This window comes from Protomyctophum bolini (assembly GCF_963924005.1).
Source record: "Protomyctophum bolini genome assembly, chromosome: 15".
In the NCBI taxonomy this organism is placed as follows: domain Eukaryota; kingdom Metazoa; phylum Chordata; class Actinopteri; order Myctophiformes; family Myctophidae; genus Protomyctophum; species Protomyctophum bolini.
Window position 1 is genome coordinate 36,733,001 of NC_137876.1, and position 19,651 is coordinate 36,752,651.

At 40.8% G+C, this 19,651-nt stretch overlaps 2 protein-coding genes across 3 annotated transcripts in view; both read right to left on the reverse strand.

Moving 5' to 3' along the window:
- Window positions 1–14,014, reverse strand: part of aqr (aquarius intron-binding spliceosomal factor) — a 79,310-nt gene extending 65,296 nt beyond the window's left edge. The window contains exons 1-13 of one of the 2 annotated variants that reach the window (XM_080783741.1): window positions 13,911–14,014; window positions 13,493–13,597; window positions 12,689–12,745; window positions 10,949–10,989; window positions 10,501–10,536; window positions 10,293–10,413; window positions 8,982–9,125; window positions 6,979–7,047; window positions 6,696–6,796; window positions 6,488–6,567; window positions 5,464–5,528; window positions 2,651–2,767; window positions 1,279–1,392 (exon numbers count right to left, since the gene is read on the reverse strand). In XM_080783741.1, coding sequence (XP_080639867.1) covers window positions 1,279–1,392; window positions 2,651–2,767; window positions 5,464–5,528; window positions 6,488–6,567; window positions 6,696–6,796; window positions 6,979–7,047; window positions 8,982–9,125; window positions 10,293–10,413; window positions 10,501–10,536; window positions 10,949–10,989; window positions 12,689–12,745; window positions 13,493–13,579 — 1,032 coding nt within the window. In that variant the 5' untranslated portion in view covers window positions 13,580–13,597; window positions 13,911–14,014. Of the gene's footprint in view, window positions 1–1,278; window positions 1,393–2,650; window positions 2,768–5,463; window positions 5,529–6,487; window positions 6,568–6,695; window positions 6,797–6,978; window positions 7,048–8,981; window positions 9,126–10,292; window positions 10,414–10,496; window positions 10,537–10,948; window positions 10,990–12,688; window positions 12,746–13,492; window positions 13,598–13,910 lie in introns of both variants that reach the window. The other variant, XM_080783740.1, reaches the window with a different exon arrangement.
- A 1,256-nt stretch (window positions 14,015–15,270) lies between these two features.
- On the reverse strand, window positions 15,271–19,359 carry znf770 (zinc finger protein 770). The gene is made up of 2 exons (XM_080784112.1): window positions 19,224–19,359; window positions 15,271–18,890 (listed from the first exon to the last, which is right to left on the reverse strand). The coding sequence occupies exon 2, from the start codon at window positions 18,835–18,837 to the stop codon at window positions 15,370–15,372; it is 3,468 nt and encodes a 1,155-aa protein (XP_080640238.1). The 5' UTR covers window positions 18,838–18,890; window positions 19,224–19,359; the 3' UTR covers window positions 15,271–15,369.
- Between the last annotated feature and the right edge of the window lie 292 nt (window positions 19,360–19,651).

Genomic DNA, 19,651 nt, shown 5'->3' on the forward strand with positions numbered 1-19,651 from the left:
TCTGTCCCCCGAACACAGGCCAATTGTGTTGTAATACTGTTGTATAGACACAAAGCCGGATGCACTGCGGTAGATTTAAACCCCTAGACTCTGCAGTGGTGAGCAGGTACACGATTTGTGTCTGCATATTTGTTTGTGATGTCATGTGTGAACGTGTGCTGAATTTTGAGTGGGGGCAATATTGTTTCGGCATTTATGCCTGCTTAGGACCTATGACACTCCAGGCAAAGTCTCTGTAGAAAGAAACTGAACACTGTGCCAGCAGCATCATGATATTGCTTGCATATTCTGAGTGAGACTTGTGTTCAATATTCGTTTTTTTACAAGAAAGGAGAAAACTCCTCTATTCTGTTCATGTACAAACTTGAGCTACAATAGTAGAAGTTTATCACATTATTATTCTGCCTGGAAATGGTCACTTTCGGAAGCCATTTCCTCAGCAGAAAATTGTTTAGCTATTTTAATGGATCCATCTGCAGGTCTGCCAGCCTGCAGGTGGATGGATGCTATCAACTTCTTATCGCCAAATACCTTGTCTCGTGTGCTTACAGTCATGTCTCACGTGAGTTGCAAGTACTGTAACTCAACTATTCTGCCAAGAAATAGCCACAAAGAGATTTGGTGTAGAGTCTACACCAAATCTTTAAAATCTCTTTAAAATTGCAAGGTCCGTATTACTGAGAATAGGGTTTAAGTGATTAACTGTTTAGTCGAATGAATGCTCATATCACCTGGCTTGTATATGACCCAGGAAGAAATCCTGTATGAAAATGGTTAGGTGGGATAACCTAGTCAAAATGAAACACTGCATGGCTTTGGTTCAACATAAAGGGTCATTCCAGTTGATATCACATCTCTGAAATGGCATCTGGTAGCTGGCAGCAAACCAGGTTGTTTACATATTCATATCTCTGTTTCCCTTTGTCTTTGTCGCGCTCTCAATCTCTCTCTACTCTGTGTGCACATAAATTCACATCGGGAGAGAGAGAGCGAGAGAAACACACACGTGTATATGTATATGTATGTATATATAGTATAGTATGTATATATACATAATTTTTATCCATTACCCATTATTTTCTTTTTTGCTTTCCTGAGCCAATCATTTAATTTAACTAATGACCCGGACAATGACCGGGTCATTAGTCAGTAGGAGACTCTGCCGGTCAGGAAATTATTGGTTTAGGAATGCAACATAAACAAGGGAATATCGTGAAATATTATTTGGGTGAATAACAGTATAATTTACAGGATAAAGCGAGCTAGAGTTGCAATGACCTGGAGTGAGGTGATTCGGTCATAGTGCAGGGTGGTCATCTCTTTCTGCGTCAGGGCGGTGCCTGTCTGGTCGTTGATCTCAAAGCCGGTGTAGAACTTCAGCATGTCCAGCAACTACACAGAAAGAAAAGACAACAGAGACAGTTTGCTTCCTGCGAAACCGCGGTCACCGATTTAAATAACTTATTAAAAATGTAAGCATAGGAATTTTTAAAACACCCAAATAATTGTACTCTTTATACTTTTTATTTTATTATATTGTCCTGTTGTCTGACCTTTGTTTCTTCTCTGACTTATGCAACTGCAAATATTTGTAGCTTGCATGGAAGATCTCCTTCATTACACTGATCTTAGGTGGTTAACACTCCACTGACAGTCATCGTACACCACCTGTTTATCCCAAAATCCCAGCTAATGTCTGGAACATCAATTATGTCCCCATTCACTCGCCTTCTGTTTTTCTGAACATTGTATAAAAAAAATGTAAAAGGTACTTCTGGCATCATACAGTTGTCTGTACTTTCAATGGAGTTGTGAAATGTAAAGATGGACTGCGACAACCCTTTAAATCAGGCCATGAATGTTAACCCATTTAGGACTGAGGCCGATAGATACAATAGCATGTACATAGCAACAGGAACCCATCCTGAATGGGTTAACATATAGCATCATGTTAACCCATGGGTTAACATCAACAACAGCACCTTGTTGAACACAATGGGTTTCAATGTGTTAAGTACTTTGTTTGGTAAAGTAAGCTATCCAAAACAGTAGTGATATGAGATCGGGCTGTTCAGTATAATGGTCATGAATATTATATAACAATGAATTCCTTTTCATGCATACTGGCGGCGTGGACGACCAGCAAGTGGTCCCTGGGTTGGGGACCACTCTCATAGACGACATATCCAGTCCACATTAGAGCCACACCATCCCCACGTGGATCACATCATTCGATTTTTCATATCTTATAACATAAGTTATAACTACTGGTGCCTTCAGAAGAATTTTACACACAAGACATTTGAGAATAGATAATTATGCATATGCATTGACCAAACAGATGGGGCATTTGTTGTTCATGTCATTCAGCTAAAACAGTCTAATACCTTCAGAACATTCCACCAATTTACTCGAATCCATTACAAAAACTCTGTTAACTTCAGTCTCAGTGGCAGGGTGAACTGCCACACTCCTACACTAGACCCGGCAGCCGTCAACATTTAAATCGGTATCACAATCTGTTAATTGATCAGGAATGTTCACATACTGTACATCGTCTGTACAAAATCACAGACGATATATCACAATGTCAATATCGATTGAATCGAATAGCTATATTTTGGCATGCACACTTGCATCCGTGTGTTACCTGGCAGAACAGGTGTCCCTCCTTCTCCCTGTTAGTGAGGTTGGACAGGTGGCAGCTGACCACTAGGTGAGAGTCATCGAGGACTGTGTTGAACCAGCGCCTGGTGGGCAGCAAGGCCTGCACGCACAGGACACACGTTAACATGGCAATGCAGGGTTCACAAATGCTGCTAATGAAACACTTATTGCTCCATTAAATATCTCCAGTAGGAAACATAAGGGATGCTGCCAACAAAGCTATAGCTGGAGAGACCAAAGATGCCACTTTTGATGCGTATGCAAATAAAACAGCAAAATTGTGCCTGATTTGCTGGGACCAGATTTCATAAATGACCATATGTCTTACGTCATCATTGAGAGCTAGTCATACATACAGTATACACACCATGTACTCTGGTCCCAGCAAATCAGGCACAATTTGCTATTTTATTTTACAAATTACATATATATACATGACGTATATGACGTAAGACATATGGTCATGTATGTAATCTGGTCCCAGCAAATCAGGCACAATTTTGCTGTTTTATTTGCATACGCATCAAAAGTGGCGGGTTGGCTGGGACGGTGCATATGTATGTAATTTGTCAAATAAAATAGCAAATTGTGCCTGATTTGCTGGGACCAGAGTACATGGTGTGTATGACTATCTCTCAATGATGACTTAAGACATATGGTCATTTATGTAATCTGGTCCCAGCAAATCAGGCACAATTTTGCTGTTTTATTTGCATACGCATCAAAAGTGGCGGGTTGGCTGGGACGGTGCATATGGACCGGGCGAAAATATTACTTGCGCGCTCTGCTTGCGCAAGTAATAATCATGTGATATGGTAGGCATGCTAACTGCTCAAGGACACACACAAAAAAAGATTAAAACAAAAAACAACTATTAGATAACATGTACATGGTGATGGTCCGTGAGAAATGTTTTACACCGATATTGACCAATGGCTAGGATTGAATGTCACCTAAAACAAATGTGTGGAGGATGCCTGTAGTAACCTTGGTCCCTTTCTGAAGTAAGAATGTTTGATGCTGATGAAGACCTTCCACTTTACAATCAATGGCAAAAACAATTAGTCACCGCATGGACTGACATCCTATCAAGGGTCAAAGGGATCATTTGACCTTGCTATAAACCAAAGTTCCCAGCATCCAGTCTGACATTGTATTGATCCTAGGGTAGAAGGCCTCCTCTAGAGATCATAGAAACGACAAACAATAACTGATAGCCTGACAATAAAACCTAAACAATGAAGGTCCTGGGTTCGATTCCCGCTCGGGACGCTGTCCTCTCCTCCGTGTCATCATTGCCCATACCCGAGGCGGGGTTGGCGAAAGGGCCTTTCTGTGTGGAGTTTGCATGTTCTCCCCATGACCCCTACCCCCTTTTTTAAACTAGCTCCTTGCCACTCGCCTTTTGTGCCTTTATTGATATTTACAGTGAAGGCGGACAGGAAAGAGGGAGAGAGAGAGAGAGAAGGGGAGAGACATGCAGCAAAGGTCGTCATGAACGGGACTCGAACATGCAACGCACTGTCAGGCCAGATCCTATATGTGGCATACGCCTGGACCACGAGGTCAGCGGTCGCCCAACCCAGTAGCTTTTGATTCCCTGATACAAACATAGCAGAATAACATGCAATCTACCAAGGAACATAAAGGGCCTTTCATTAAACTCCTTCAGTGGGCACTGGCAGTTGACAAATAAATGATAATTTGATGTTCTGACAGCTTTCCCAAAGATGAAGGAAAGAGGTCAGCCCATCACATGACAGGAGAAGAACCATCACAAAGGTAAACAGTAGCACTATGAAACAGAATACGAAATAGAATATTGACACTTAAAACGCCACAAACCAAAACACCCGTTCTCATTGGGAAGCAGCTCTTCAAAGGTGACAGGTGCAGTGAATGATACCGCACCAGTGACAAGGCAGAGTGTCTCCTTTATTCCCCGGCAGCCATCTTTGATCTCCTACACAGCACTGACAGCTGGCTCTAAAAAGGCATGAAATGGAGGATCTCCTTTTTTTCCCTGTGCATTAATTCACAGGTCATCATCAGAGAGGGGAAGTATGGATTTCAGGCAGCCGTGGCTTTGTAAAAGGATATCGCTGGAGGAGATGGAGAGGAAAGGAGATGTCTCCGGAGACAGGCGGCTGGCTGGGCCACTAGTCGCTGCCAGGAACAGCAAGGCCGGCCTGTCAATGCGCAGCCAGGAGGAAATCTATTCATCCCCACCGTCGGTAAGTGGAGACCCACACGACGCAGGCAGGAGCAGCCATCCTAACTAAGTGACACTGTGTTTTTGTGCAGGATAAGACAAGACAACCCAGATAGTAGAGATCGCACAAGTCTACACCTTATACCTCCTATCACAAGTCATTGGGCTGAAAATAACCTCTCATGCTGCATGTCACGTAGCTTTGCAGTTGGTACAAAAAGAGATTGAATGGGTGGAGCTCGGATCGCACATTTATCCCTTGACCTAAACCGGCTGTAGCATGAAGGACAAGAGGTCTTCATCTGTCTGAACCCCTTCACTGCGGATACATATTCACTCATTGAGGCTGTGTGTTATTACTTGCGCAAGCAGAGCGCGCAAGTAATAATTTCGCTTGTATTGTTTAAGTGCTTTCAAATAACCCTTAATCTAATCTTGACTAGATTAATCTAATCTAGATTAGATTGTGGGTTTCAGGTAATTCATGCAAGAGTCAGAGGTTTTATTTGAAAAAGCTCAAAGGTGGCACTTTTGGTCCTGTGTGACAGGGCTACCCAGTTATGTTACAACAGGGCGTGTCTTACCTCCAAATCTATCATGAGCTCGATAAACCTCTCACAGTAATGCACCATATCCATGGACACAGGACCTGAGGAGTACAGAGGGGAAAAAACTGATTATACATTGGCAAACGGGCACAATCGCACAGAGCAATGCAGAGGGGTGTTTATGCACCTTAGAAACGAGAGCAGAGCAGAGTGGACAACACTGTGGCATCACACAGTGTGTACGCTTTGCTAGGAGACAGGGATAGCAATGCCTGCCACAGCAGCACACCGAGAGCGAAGCCCTCATTAAGAGTGTATGTGCGTGCAGTGCACTAGTGTTGGTGCAAAAGCTAGGGGAATGCAGCAGCTAGCTAGAATGATGGTGGACCCTGCTGGGCTGCAGATTTTAATCTATTCTGTCATGTCTGAATTCTCACACACACACACACACACACACACACACACACACACACACACACTTCTTAGTGTGCAGGTGGGGGGCCTCCACGTCGGTCTGCATTACAACGGCCAGTGGCAGCTGGAGCACATGCTCTTTCAGCGACTGCACGGGTCACAGAGGAACAAATTAATGAACTTTTGTGACCGACAGGGTAACAAGAGAGAAAGAGAGAGAGACAGAAAGGTGTGTCACACTACTGGAGGTCCTGGGTAGAGGACGGATGCAACCCGAGACCCGGCGTGCACAACAAATCATGCCGCAAAGAGGCAGACGAGTGTACAGTGCATTATGGCAGGGGAAAGGTCATCCACAGCAGATCGTCATAAAGTGACCTGCTACGGCACCAAGGTCAGAAGAAGAGTCTGTCTCACCTGATCAGTGATCACGCTTAGTTACACTGTTAAATCCTGCATGATAATTTAACTGTGATAGTCTACAAAGGTTACGAATGAATAAATGAACACTGGGGATTCTACTGTGTATTTTGATTTGTTCTGGAAAATAAAAGTCCAAAAGCTCATTCAACCTGTCCTGGCAATACCCTAGGAAGGATGAGGTGAGGTGAATTAATATGCACACAAGTGATAACGACATGTTTACCTGATGCTGGAATGGACATCAGAACTTCCAGGAACTTGTTCTTAATGAGTGCTGATAAAAATGTTCTCTCTTTTTTGGCTCTGATGAGAAAACAGAAAACAGTGAGCATGAGAGACTACGAATGACACATAGCTTTCATTTCCCAGTTCTCTGTAGATAGATGCAAAGCAGTCACACGCAGACTGAAGATTGAAGAATAGTGCCTTACTGCTCAGCATCCCCAGGCTCCATCTTATCGTATTTCTTCTTGATCAGGTTCCAGAACTTCTGCAGTTTTGGAACTTTCTTCAGCTCGTGCTGGAGTCTGGACTGCAGACACGACAGACCACCACATCAATTGAAAGTACACAAAGCACCCAGTACTTTTAGAAGGTTTATCCGCATCAGATATATCATCATAACATTGGAATACTACAACATATCATAAAGCAGTTCAGGTAGGTCACAGTGATGCAAACGCTTGACATGGAGGTAAAGGTATGAGAGCTTACTGGTAAGAGACACATCCACATAGGCAGAGATATAAGCTGCTGAACCTGCTCTCTAATCAAATCCACCTCCTAGGAGAGAGGGAACAAGGAGGGAGGGGAGGGAGGAAGATGGACGGCATGAGCAAGAGAGAGCAAGAGAGGGAAGACTTGTCAAAAGTATTGTTTATGACAGATTTTTATTGCACTCCACCAGCCCTTAATAAAAGCCTGCAACTAAAATATTTAGAGAGTTCTATCGGATACAATCAAAGTGCAATGGGCTATCACAGCAGATTTCAGAGTTAGATATCCGCAGTGACTCCCTGTGGTTTAATGCGGCTGTGGAGACTACAGATGTGCATAAAACTGGCCCAAGGCACACAGTCTAGTCCAACACTGCCACCTTGAGGATGCAAAAAAGAATTACTGTTATTTGAGAGGGGAAGGAAAGGGGCATTTCCACAAGGCAGTGGCTTTTCGGCGGTTGGACAGCATTTGTAAAGAAGAAGTAGTAGTAGGTCGGGAGTGGATTATTGTCGGTATCAGCCGGTAACAAGCGGGAGTCTATCCCCATTACAATGCGCTAGACCCCTGGGAGATGGATTGCTGAGGTGGAGCGCCACACCTACCATCAGCTCCCAGTACTTCCCGCACGACTTGCTGCACCAAGCCGTGCTACTCCGAGAGCTCTACCGACTGAGCTACCTGGACACAATTAATAAACGCCCTCCATCCTTAACCTAACCTCACAGAAACTATGTTAAACTTAATGAACCATTGTGCCAACCATTTTCCAAAGCATACAATGATTGATTTGTTCCATTGTTGAAGCCACAAAACTAGAATCTTGCTTGAGATATCCAACACTAAATAACATTGTGTGTTATAATTGTGTTGTAATACATTTTAAAGTGCGGATTGATTTTGGAAAAGATTGCATTACAAAGTCCAAACAATCATGACTTACAACGGATTGAACTGTGCACAAACATGCTAGTTTAACGGCCAACACTATGAGATAAATGGGAGGTAGGGAAATGCAAGTAATTAAAAACTCACAGTACTTTGAAAGCGGACATCTTTTCAATATTGCAAATTGAACAACAGTGTACAACACTGATCTACACACAACAACGCAATTAAAGATAGTGGAACTATGAGCAAACAAGGCGCAAGCACTCAACAGATCTACAAGTTCACGTCACATTGCGTTGTGAGTGATGAGATATATGAGCTATTTTAAGTGTGAGTCATCGCCATGTGATGAGGATTCACAACATCAATTGGTTAAGTTAAATTAACAGTGAGGTTTCTACTGTACTCAGTTTGTTTCTGAAGTGCCCTGTCTTAGAGCTACAATGTGAGAACCTTATTTTTGTATATTATAGACAGCATGCAGTTGTATGCACTTCTTAAGGATTTATGTTCATTACCTTTTAGGGATGCACAGATATTGAAAATTCTTGGCCGATACCGATTCAAAATAACAATTTTAGCCGATAGCCGATACAGATAATTTAAGTTTTGACGTTATTTTCCCTTTTGTGCAAAGGAAAGAAATTCATTATGAGAAAATACTGTTCAACCAACACACCAACATAGCTGGCTACTGCCATCGGTTAATGTCAGATTTATTTGACGATACCGGGCAAATAAAACATCGACCGATACCGATATGCTTCCAATAGGTAAGTACAATAGGTTGGCTAGGCCTATACCATTTACTTATTTTAGTTTACAATTTAATAGAATGCTAAGACATTTATATTTTAAGGAAAGTGATTATATGCACATCATGTTAAACCACCATAAAATAAAGTTCATAATACGTGACTGTTCTACTTCTATGGCTTTAAAACTTTTAACTGTTTTTTTCCTAATAAAGTTGTTTAATATTTTGTTCTGTAAAGCGACTTCAAGTACTCAGAAATGTTATGTATTATAATTATAAAATTATAATAATACATACAATGTTTATAGCGCTTTTCTGTTATTATTATAGGTTGTAGTTTACGTGCACATACCAGACTGTTGAAACAGTGGTCCAGGAAGACCAGCAGGACGGTCTGCTCCTTAAGAGTCAAGCCAGACTTGTCTCCTCGTGCAAGCACAGCCTCCATCACACATTTGAAGAAGAATGGGAAATGTCTGGGCTCCTTCTTGAAAACCTGAGATTTCCACAGACAGGAGAAAATTGCAAACCATCAATTTGCTTATGCCTTCCTGATCATGTAGTCTCAACAGAGACTTATCGACATTTATATCAAATCTGTGTGAAAACATCAATCCACTCTTCCACATTTCAGCTTCTTCAGTGGGTCTAATGCAGAGTTTCTACAGCTGCACCATCTATTTATGTAGCCAAAGACTTCATCCATTGTTTTGTGACCATTAGACAGACGTTCTCATAATCGGTTCTAGTGAGCAGAAAGAATCAATAATAAGCAGACTTGGCAACCTGACTGGGTCATTATTGATTCAGAATTGAATTTTAATTCACACATTAATCATGTTACTAAGATTGCCTTCGAAATATTGCACGAATCAGAGCCCATTTGTCATTGGACGATGCAAAAACGCTAATCCACGCCTTTGTTTTTTTCTTGGCTTGATTACTGCAATGCACTTTTTTCTGGACTGCCTAAGAAAACAACTGACAGATTACAACTTGTCCAAAATGCAGCAGCCAGAGTTTTAACTAAAACTAAGATGAGAGAACATATTACTCCTGTTTTAGCTTCACTGCACTGGCTTCCGGTTGTTTTTAGGATTGATTTTAAAATGATTGTACATGTTTATAAAGCTCTCAATGGTCTCTCACCTTCCTACCTACATGACAGCCTGCCTAAATATGTCCCAAACCGCCCCCCTAAGGTCTTCCACTGCTGGCCTGCCTAAAAAAATGGCAACTAAAAAATACGGGGAAGTAGATTTTTGCTTCTACGGGCCGACGGCGTGGAACAAACTCCCACTGTACCTTCGACAGGCAGCCTCTGTAGACATTTTTAAAGCACAGCTCAAGACCCAATTCTACACTCTTGCTTTTAACTGATCTTTTAATTTTTTGTTATCCATGTCCTCCATCCATGTGCATTACTGCTACTATTTTTTTATGTTTATGCCTTGCTTTTCTTTTCTTTCTTTCTCCATTGCTCTGTAAAGCACTTTGAGCTGCATTTCATGTCATGAAAGGTGTTTTACTTATTATTTATTATTATTATGCCCCACCCACCAACGGCACTGTGCAACTGTTGAACTAGTAGGATTTGCATCCCTTTTAAACTTAATCTCACCAGATAATAGTCTAAATTCCTAAATCAGCCAGCATTTCTTACCTCCCAGGCAGGGACGTTCTCTCTGAATTTCTCATTGACAATGCAGGAGATAGACATGAGGTAAGCATTGCTTGACACCTGGGGAGTGTAGTTCACCCAAAGAAAGTTCTCAAGATACTGGCTGAAAGGCAAAATATATATATTGGTATCTGTAAACAAAGTTGTGGTATATGCTACTGAATTAAAGTGAAGGTGTCAAACAACATGCCTGAATTCAAGCAGCATGATTTTTCTTATGGCGAACCTGAAAATATAAAAACAAAACTTATGAGAGAAAGGTCTAAGATAATAAAATGCTACAAATGTTGACATTTTCTAGGGTAACACAGAAGTTACCTCCGCCATAGATTTCCAACACCAATTTGATTAGGTTGTAGATAAATTAAGAAAACGAGCAAACAAGGCTGATGATTTGCTTATGATTTACCATTTTGTTCAACATAGCAAATCTTTGAGAATCATAGTGTTTAACATTAACAGATATTAACAGCTATAATTTGTCATATAACAAAAACAAGGCCTAAAATTACAATGTGTTTCTAAGACATTATTTTCTGCATCATTTGAAAACCCAATGTAAGAAAGGGCTGTAAATCTGTCAAGGGGACTTCAGGATATTATGACTGAAACAAATCAAAGAGGTTAAATTCCCTTACTTGGACTTAAGAATCTCCTTTTCATAAACATCTTCCAACACCTAAAAAGATTAGAAAGAATTTAAACACTCATGCTGCCTTATGGCATATATGGAACACATTGTTAAAACCAGAACATAATTAGGTAAATTTGTTACAGTACTCATTCTAACAAATGCAATTGCAAACTGACTCAGCCACCCAGAAAACATTCCGATTCACAGAATCAGAATTCTCAAGCCACCACCTGAACTAGATGTGACAATGTGAGAACGCCGTTTCCCCTAGAACTTATTTTAGGCTAGGTGGTATTAGGAGGTCGGGGTGTGTGTGTGTGTGTGTGTGTGTGTGTGTGTGTGTGTGTGTGTGAGCAACTAGTCGACTATTCAACTAGTCGACTCGTTGGTACTAGTTGATAAGAAAAAAAAGTTTCAGGTTTTTTTCTCCGTTTTTGTAGGCCTCAAGATCAGGTAGGTTATAGTTGTACACAATTTTTAAAATGTACAAATATTATCACCAATTATTATTTACATAATAGGTAGGCCTAGTTAAACAACTAGTCTATTAAACTAGGCAACTAGTAGAAGTGAAAGCCCTTGTGTGTGTGTGTGTGTGTGTGTGTGTGTGTGTGTGTGTGTGTGTGTGTGTGTGTGTGTGTGTGTGTGTGTGTGTGTACACGCTCTGCACGCATACTGTACATACATCATACTTGTGCCCCACGTGCATTAAGGTTAAGCCTGATTTATACAGTACTTACCGGTATTTAACATAGCCGTTGGCTCTTAGCTATGGGACAATGGGACTCAATGAGAAGTTCGCACAACAGCTCAGCTGCAGTGTTTTATTTAGTTTAAAACACTGACATACAATAATGACGTTATTATTGTTTATATATGGGTTTTTTTTTAAGATTAGTTTTTGGGGTTTTTATGCCTATATTGGTAGATTTCAAAGTAGACAGGAAATGGGGAGAGAGATGGGGAGTGACACACGGCAAAAACCGTCGGGATCAGCACAGTGCCCAGACGGTTGAGCTTAACCGTCCGGGCCGTAAATGTTTCAAACTAAATAAAACACTGTGGAGCTAAGCTGTTGTGCGGACTTCTTCTAAATCGTATCAACCTTTGTCCAGCACCAGCGAGGGACTGAATGTGTGCAACCCTCTTGTTTTAAACTCTCAATGTATTGCCCTCGCATGAAATGCAGACTGGAAGGAAAAATCTGGTCAATGGGATATTCTCTTGGCAACATCTGTAGAGGGTGCAGTGGAGTGGAATAACTAAAAGTGTTTTTCTTCTGGTGGAAAATAAATAATTTTCTGGCCCAAAAGTGCATTTTATATGTGTGGTAGGGGGCTCAGAGTGCGCCATCCACTGTGGGAAGTAGACTTTCTTCATAACTAAACAGTCTTTGTTTTGGTGAGTAGCGAAATAGATCTTTTTAGCAGAAGTCGAGAGGCTGGTCTGCATTTCATGCGAGGGCAATACATTGAGAGTCCCATAGCCAAGATCCAACGGCTTGAGGCTATGGACCAGAGCTAACTTAACAGTAAGAAAACTAACTAAATATCAGATCTGCTATTTGTGGCACAGAACACCATTGTATGACAGTATAAATTAGGCATTACAGAGCCATGCAAAGGCTCCCAAGCACAAGAGGTAATTGATTTCTAAATGAATGGGCAGTCTATTTGGTGTAAACTTTTACATTAGGAAACAAAAATAAACAGGTGTCTGCTGCTCAACAACACAAAAGACTTACCTTTGGGTCAAAAGGCAGTTTATTCTTGGCATGGGGGGCCCAGTATTTATTAGCCAACTATAACAAGAGACAGAGACATGGGATAATAAATACATAAGACACAATTATTATCAATTGCCACATGTTCACTGTGTTGTACACAGATGCATTATCATATTGCTATCACTTCAGCAAGGTAATAAGGGTAATAAAGGCTTACTGTACATAACTATAATAATACGATGGGTAAAATGATTGCAGATGGATGGAGTTTTGCAACTCTAGATTTTTTGAATAATGGGATGAATCTAGAGTTGCAATACCCTCCATTGAATCGATACAGTACTCATCCAAATTGTTGGAGCATGGAAGCACTCGTCACTATAAACGGCCCTGCGTACCACCTGTTTTGAATTTGCACATAATGCAGGAGGCAGCAGTGCGACCCGTTAAAAAAACGAATGCTTCCAAACTGCAACAACAAAAATAATCACATGCACAGAATGTATTGACAGAAAGTAGCTCATAACAGTCTACGGTGGATTTTTATGAAACAAAAGCTCTGGGAAGTCAATGGAGGGTATTGTAACTCTTGATTCATCCCATTATAAAAAATGCAAATTGCGGCTAGGATGGAGTCATTCATTATCTCAGTCCCTCACATTTAATAAGTAAGATGCTGGCACTGAACTGAGCATAAGAATCTTGAATCACACATTTAAATAAGTAAGATGCTCAATGATGGCACTGAACTGAGCATAAGAATCAAAGTAATGTTATTGATCCGAGTTCCGACACCTGACAGTTCAGTCAGTTAACATTTACCTGCGTCACATATTCTGCATTAATCTGAGAGACAGAGGGTGCAGCAGCTTTCTTGGCAGGGGTTTGTTTCTCCATGACCACTCTCATGAACAGCTACAAGGTTCACTGTCCAGAAAAGAGGCAAACACCAGAATGAAGCTCGGTATAGCTATATTTCTAAACAACTAGGTAAAAAAGTATTTGGAAAAAGAGAAACAGGAGTCTAAAACAACATAAATCTACCGAATGGGATATGTTGGTGAATATAATCTGACAACAATGTAACAAGCATTACCATGTGACGCTGATGTGTTTATATTGGCTAACGTTAGCTTGCTAGCACTTAGTGAATAGCTATGGATGCTAAAATGAGTAAATCACGTTTGGTGGTTAAAAAATAGAGCCAAGCGGGTAAGTCGAAAACAACAACATCACAAACCTTTAAAGTTTATTCGTTACAGCATCTGTTCAAATAACTCAGGTGGGCTTTCTTGTTGCTACCATAGACTGTAAATTGCTACGCATGTACTACAGAGAGCGAACGAACGACTTGAATGCGACTCACTTCCTGTATACGTACGTCCGGAAGGATGTCCCCCCCACATACACACATGAATGTCTTTGGTTCCTAGCCTCAGTTGTTCCTACTTGATTACGCAGTGATCAAAATACGACATACCGGTACATTAATGACGTAAATTGTGAGTGACTCGGTATATGTGATATTTTTTGGCTAAAACAAAAAGATTTTTGTTAAAAGGTTAAATCACTATATTCTGATAGTAGCCTATAATCATTGTCTGATAGTAGGCCTATATCAAGTGTTTGTACAGTAACAGGGGTCTCCCTGTCTCTCCAGCTCTTTAATTAACAGAAAATACATTTTCAGGTAGGTGACAACATTTCAGCCAGTCAGGAGAGTAGCTGCAGGGTATATGAGCTTACTTTTAGTGTTCCAGTTCCATCTGCTCATTTCTTTCTTTGTCATCACTTACAATTCCACTTGTTTAATCTGTATCCTGACTGCGTTCTCTCCTGATTAGATAAAATTGCTACCCCCGTTTCATTTTCTGAAAATGCATTTTCTTTTTAATAAAAAGCTGGAGACATGGCGACTCCTGTTACTGAACACTATACTATAGCAATGAGTACCGTCACAATATAGAGCTATTTAACACTTTATTTCCACAAAAGAAATCTTGGAGTGAAAACGAACTATGATGTAATTGTGGACTAGGAATTAAAATCAATATTATTGTTTGTCTTTAAATGTCTCGATGAATTGAATACACAGGTCAGGACCTCAATGGAAATAAGCCCTTGGATTTGTTGGGTTATCCTTTTAGCATCCTTTTGTATAAATCTTTACCCTTGCGTCACAGGTCTGTGTTCCAAAATCGCTGTGTGAACCGGTCTGGAAAGGATGATAATTTACGTCATGTTGTAGTCAGATTTGTAGTCATCAGGCAGGAAACCACAAGGCGGAATAAGAAAGTAGCCATTCATAATACTGATTCCGCCTTGTGGTTTCCCTGCCAGCCGACTACAAATCATTGACTAATGACTACAACGTGACGAAAGTTACCATCCGCTCCAAACCGGATCATAAACACGAAATTGAATGCTGCCCAGGCTAATAAATCTGTACCTGTGTAGGCTACCTTTTATGCAAACTAATAAACTCAATCAATCAATCAAAAAACAATGCAAAAAATACATTTTAAATAGAGTTAAATAAGCTCCTTTATTAAATACAATATCACTTAATAAAATTCAACAAACTCACAATAAATGTATTTTTTAAAACAGTTGTGCATAATTAAACATCTAAAAGATTTACATAATCATAAAATATCATGCTCCATAATATGGAAGGAAAGATACTAGAGACATCGTTTTCACGGACTATGCGTCCGTTGGTGGCTTCTGAGATGTGCCGTTTGCGTGAATGTTTTGCTACAAATGTTACACTTGAAGGGCCTCTGGCCTGTGTGGATAACATAATGTCTTTCAAGTTTCCAAGGACTCCCAAAGGTCTTCAAGCACACCTCACAGCAATATTTTGGGACTGGCTGAGCTGTTTTATTGTGACTTTCAGCTTTGCATTTATGATGCTGAACATCCTGCTCTGTCTCAAAACTCTCAGAACATTTGTCACACTGCAACATGCCGAGTGGCTTGCACCAATAATCATCTGGTGAGTCCAGCCCGAGCACACCATTGCCACGTCCCTCACTGAACACCTTATGACTGTCTGAGTTAGCTGGAATTCCAGTAGCTTGAAATTCTGTTCCTAGGCTACAGTGTATATCATCCCTCGTCCCCTGCTGTGAAGAAGTTAAACCTGCCAACTCTTGATTTTGGACCAGTCTTTGTATTTCAGAGCTAAGCTCAGAGGCAAATGATGACTGGTCAAACGGCATACCAGTAGTCTGATTATGTTCAGCCCTTTGCTCACAATCAGCTTCCATATTCAGCTCTAGAAAATCTGCTGATGGCACTGCCAGCCCTTCAGAAACAGGAGGCAAATCATCAATGATAACGTAATGGCCAGAACTGGTATACCATGACTGAGGATGCTCTGCCACAGTCTCTCCTTCATAACCAATAAGCTGAGCAGTGATAACAGTTTCAGGTGCTTGGACATTATCAAGGTATCCATCCTGGGGATGATTGGCCCCAGTTACCTTTTCTTGGATATGATCTATTGCCATTTTGTGCACACGACTGCGCTCATGAACTTTCAAATGGACGAGCTGTGTGAAGGTTTTATCACACAAACTACATTTGTATGGCTTAATCCCATAGTGAGTGAGCAAGTGTCTGGACAACTTGTATGGAGAAACAAAGTTCTTACGGCACATCCTGCACATGTGTAATTTCCTCTTATCGCAAGATCTTTTGTGTTTGAACCTGGTCATCAAATTTTGACATTTTGTAATGGATTCTTCAGTCTTTGGAGGATTCTGCTCACATTCCCTTTGAATGCCTGAATTATGTTGTGCATATCCTGAACGTACAGTTTTCAAATATTTTTTCTGTGGTGGAACATAGACTCTGATTCTAGGGTAGGGCAGTTGTTGACTCCTTTCTTTCATGTTGGTGGTTGTCCCTTGTTGCTGAACTTTCTTAGGGTATCTCCAGTTAAAATGAGTTCTTTCATGGCCTTTCAAATGCACAGCCTGCCTAAACATTTTACCACACACAAGACACTGGAATGGTTTCAAGCCTGTATGGACCATTTCATGCCTTTGCAATTTGGAAGGAGAAGGAAAGCACTTGAAACACCGCAGACACTTGTGTTGGATTTGGTTTCTACTGTGTAAATGTTTAAGTGTCTGCCTGTCCCCAACAGTCATTTTAGTAACCATACTTGCGTGCAGGGCCTCATTTTTCTTTGTAGATGGTAAAATATGTGGCTCCCTACTAATGACTGATGACACACTTAACAGAGAACTGGTCTGACCAAGCCGATTTTCTGACAAGTCAATGTCTGACACTGATTTATGGCTCGCATTGACTTTTTTTAAATTGTTACTTTGAATTAACACTTCTTGGACATCAGCTGATGGCCTTGTACTGCATCCAGGTAGACGAGATGGAGGACGGCTAATGTACAGCGATCGTTGTTTGTGATATCTGGACCACAGGTGTGTACGGTAATGGACCCTCAAGTGTGTTTTCTGACGGAAGCTTTTTCCACATGTCTGGCAATCAAAGGGTTTTTGTCCGGTATGAGTCAACATATGCCGTTGCAGTTTTGACAGAGACGGAAATCTTTTAGAGCATGCATAGCACTGATGCAATTTGTTATTTATTCTCTGATGTGGGGTTTCGGATTGATCTCTCCTGATATTCTGGTCTGGTGATACACTCGCAGTTTCTCGAAGATCTTCATTATTACTAATATTTTCACTCCATGTCTCCTGTTTAACAATAATGTTGAGGTCAACAGGACTTGCATAGTTGGCTTCAGGAGAATAAATTCTTGGTTCAGAATTCATACAAGTTTTCGTATGAACAGACGTGGCTGCCCACGCGTCTTCAACAGGATTACAACTTTCACTTTGATATTTTAAGCGCTTATGACAGATTTGGTGACGAATTAAATTAAGTTCCAGGCGAAATGATCTGCTGCATGTAGCACAACGAAAGGGCTTCAGTTCTTTATGTGTCAAATATCCCTGCTCACATACAACTGGTGTACTTAATGTCTCACAGCAAACATTCTGCTGTTGGATTTTGTCATTTACATACTTTTGGGGTTCAGAAGTTGCCTCTGACTTGATTTTGGAAATTCCCAGGTCTTGTGGAGCACTAAGGCTTATTTTGCACTGTAGCTCCAATTCTTCTGATGAATTCCCTGGATTGTCTTGACTGGAGTGATGCTGTAGAACTGATGACTGGGGTCCTAAATCAGCAGTTACACAGTCAGTGTGAAAACTAGATTTGTGGCTTTCATTTCTATCACACATCTGTTTAGGCTCTATTTGGCGAAATAATTCTTTATGTGCTACACTTAAGTGGGATTTCAAGTGCGTCTCCTGTCTAAAAGCTTTCCCGCACAGGTTACAGGCAAAGGGTTTCTGACCAGTATGAATGAGAAAATGCCGCTTTAATTTGGATGGTGAACAGAATGTTTTTAGACAGGTAGGACATTGGTGTCTAAGAGTCATTTTGCCTCCACAAGAGCCTAGTTTGTGTGATTGTGAGTGCCTGTTTAAATGGCCCTTTTCTGAGAAGGGTTCTCCACCTGCCCCATAGGATTTATCATGAACTGGCATGTGAATCTGAAGCTGGAGAAATGAACTAAAAGACTTTAGGCAGACCTTGCAGGTAAACCCATTGTGTGTATAACACACAGGGTTATATACAGTTGAAGAATCAATGTTATCTTGTGGCACTGAATCCAATTCACCATTTGTGATATTGTTCTGAATACCTAAGCTATAATTGACATGCAGCTTAGGTTCAGAATGGTCTTTCATCTCTGGTGCAGGTGAACACGTTTCCTGTGGTGACATCTCCCTCTTCTGTCCAGGTGGGAAGGATACCATAGAAGACAGTGCTGTGGCAGGAGCACCATCATAGCTGTACTTTTCCTGAGTATTCTCGTTTGAATATTTGATATCACCACCAAGATCTGCACCCGATGGCAGATACTGTTGTAGGCTATCATTCAGGTTGTCGGTGGAAGGATTCAAAGGATGTACTCTCTGTGCATGCGACTTTAAATGCTCAGGTTGATTGAACGCATTTCCACATATTGTGCAGGTGAAGGGTTTCTGTCCAGTATGAATGCGATGGTGTCTCTGGAGCTTATATGGTGAGGGGAACGATTTTGCACAAATGGAACAATTGTGCATGTTTGGATCAGCTCAGATGCAACTTTTTCCAAGTTGATGAGTTGGTGATATACCTAAAATGAGGCAAACAAAACATAATATCAACTCAAGAATGGATATGTACAGTACAATAATGTTAAGTGTTATAACATACTGTAGATTTAGCCTATACTGGTCGAGGTTATTCACACAGTAGCAATTTACACGACATTGCTCATATAACGCATTAAATATATATGCACAGTATAATAACAATATTATAACAGCTTTATAACAACGTTGGTAAGTGTAGTTGTCAAAAACAACAAAGGTCAGACTTGCTAATGTGTTAGCATGGCGATGGCTAACCCCTAAAACGTATACGGCTAGTCGGCTACCTGTCGTTTTGTGTATATTAAAATTCTTACACTTCGGTCGACCAATAATCTCAGTAGACCCGATTTAATCCAATAAAATAATCTTCATTTCAGAGAAGAGCAGCTGCATCGCTAGTCTTCCACCAAGCATAGCTTCCAATTTAATTTCCAAGGCTCTTTTTTGGCGTCACGTCAACAAGAATGTACGTCGTTTCTAAAAGGTTCGACTGGAAACATCGACAACTTACGACAAGTGGCTTTTACGTTCGTTCCTGCCATATGGGGATGGGAATCATCACCAGGGGTGCCATCACCAAAAGGTCTTTACACTACAGTCCCGACTAAACCAAAAATATATATATACATAAATGAAGAAAACGGTGGTCTTTTTTTTTAATGAATTTGGGTATTCCTCTAAACGTGTATTGTGTGCATGAGAATGACACTGAAATGACATCAGAACTTTGTTGTGACTTATA

Coding starts and splice junctions, on each gene's coding strand:
- znf770 (XM_080784112.1), bottom strand. CDS start 18,837: ATGCACAATTGTTCCATTTGTGCAAAATCGTTCCCCTCACCATATAAG.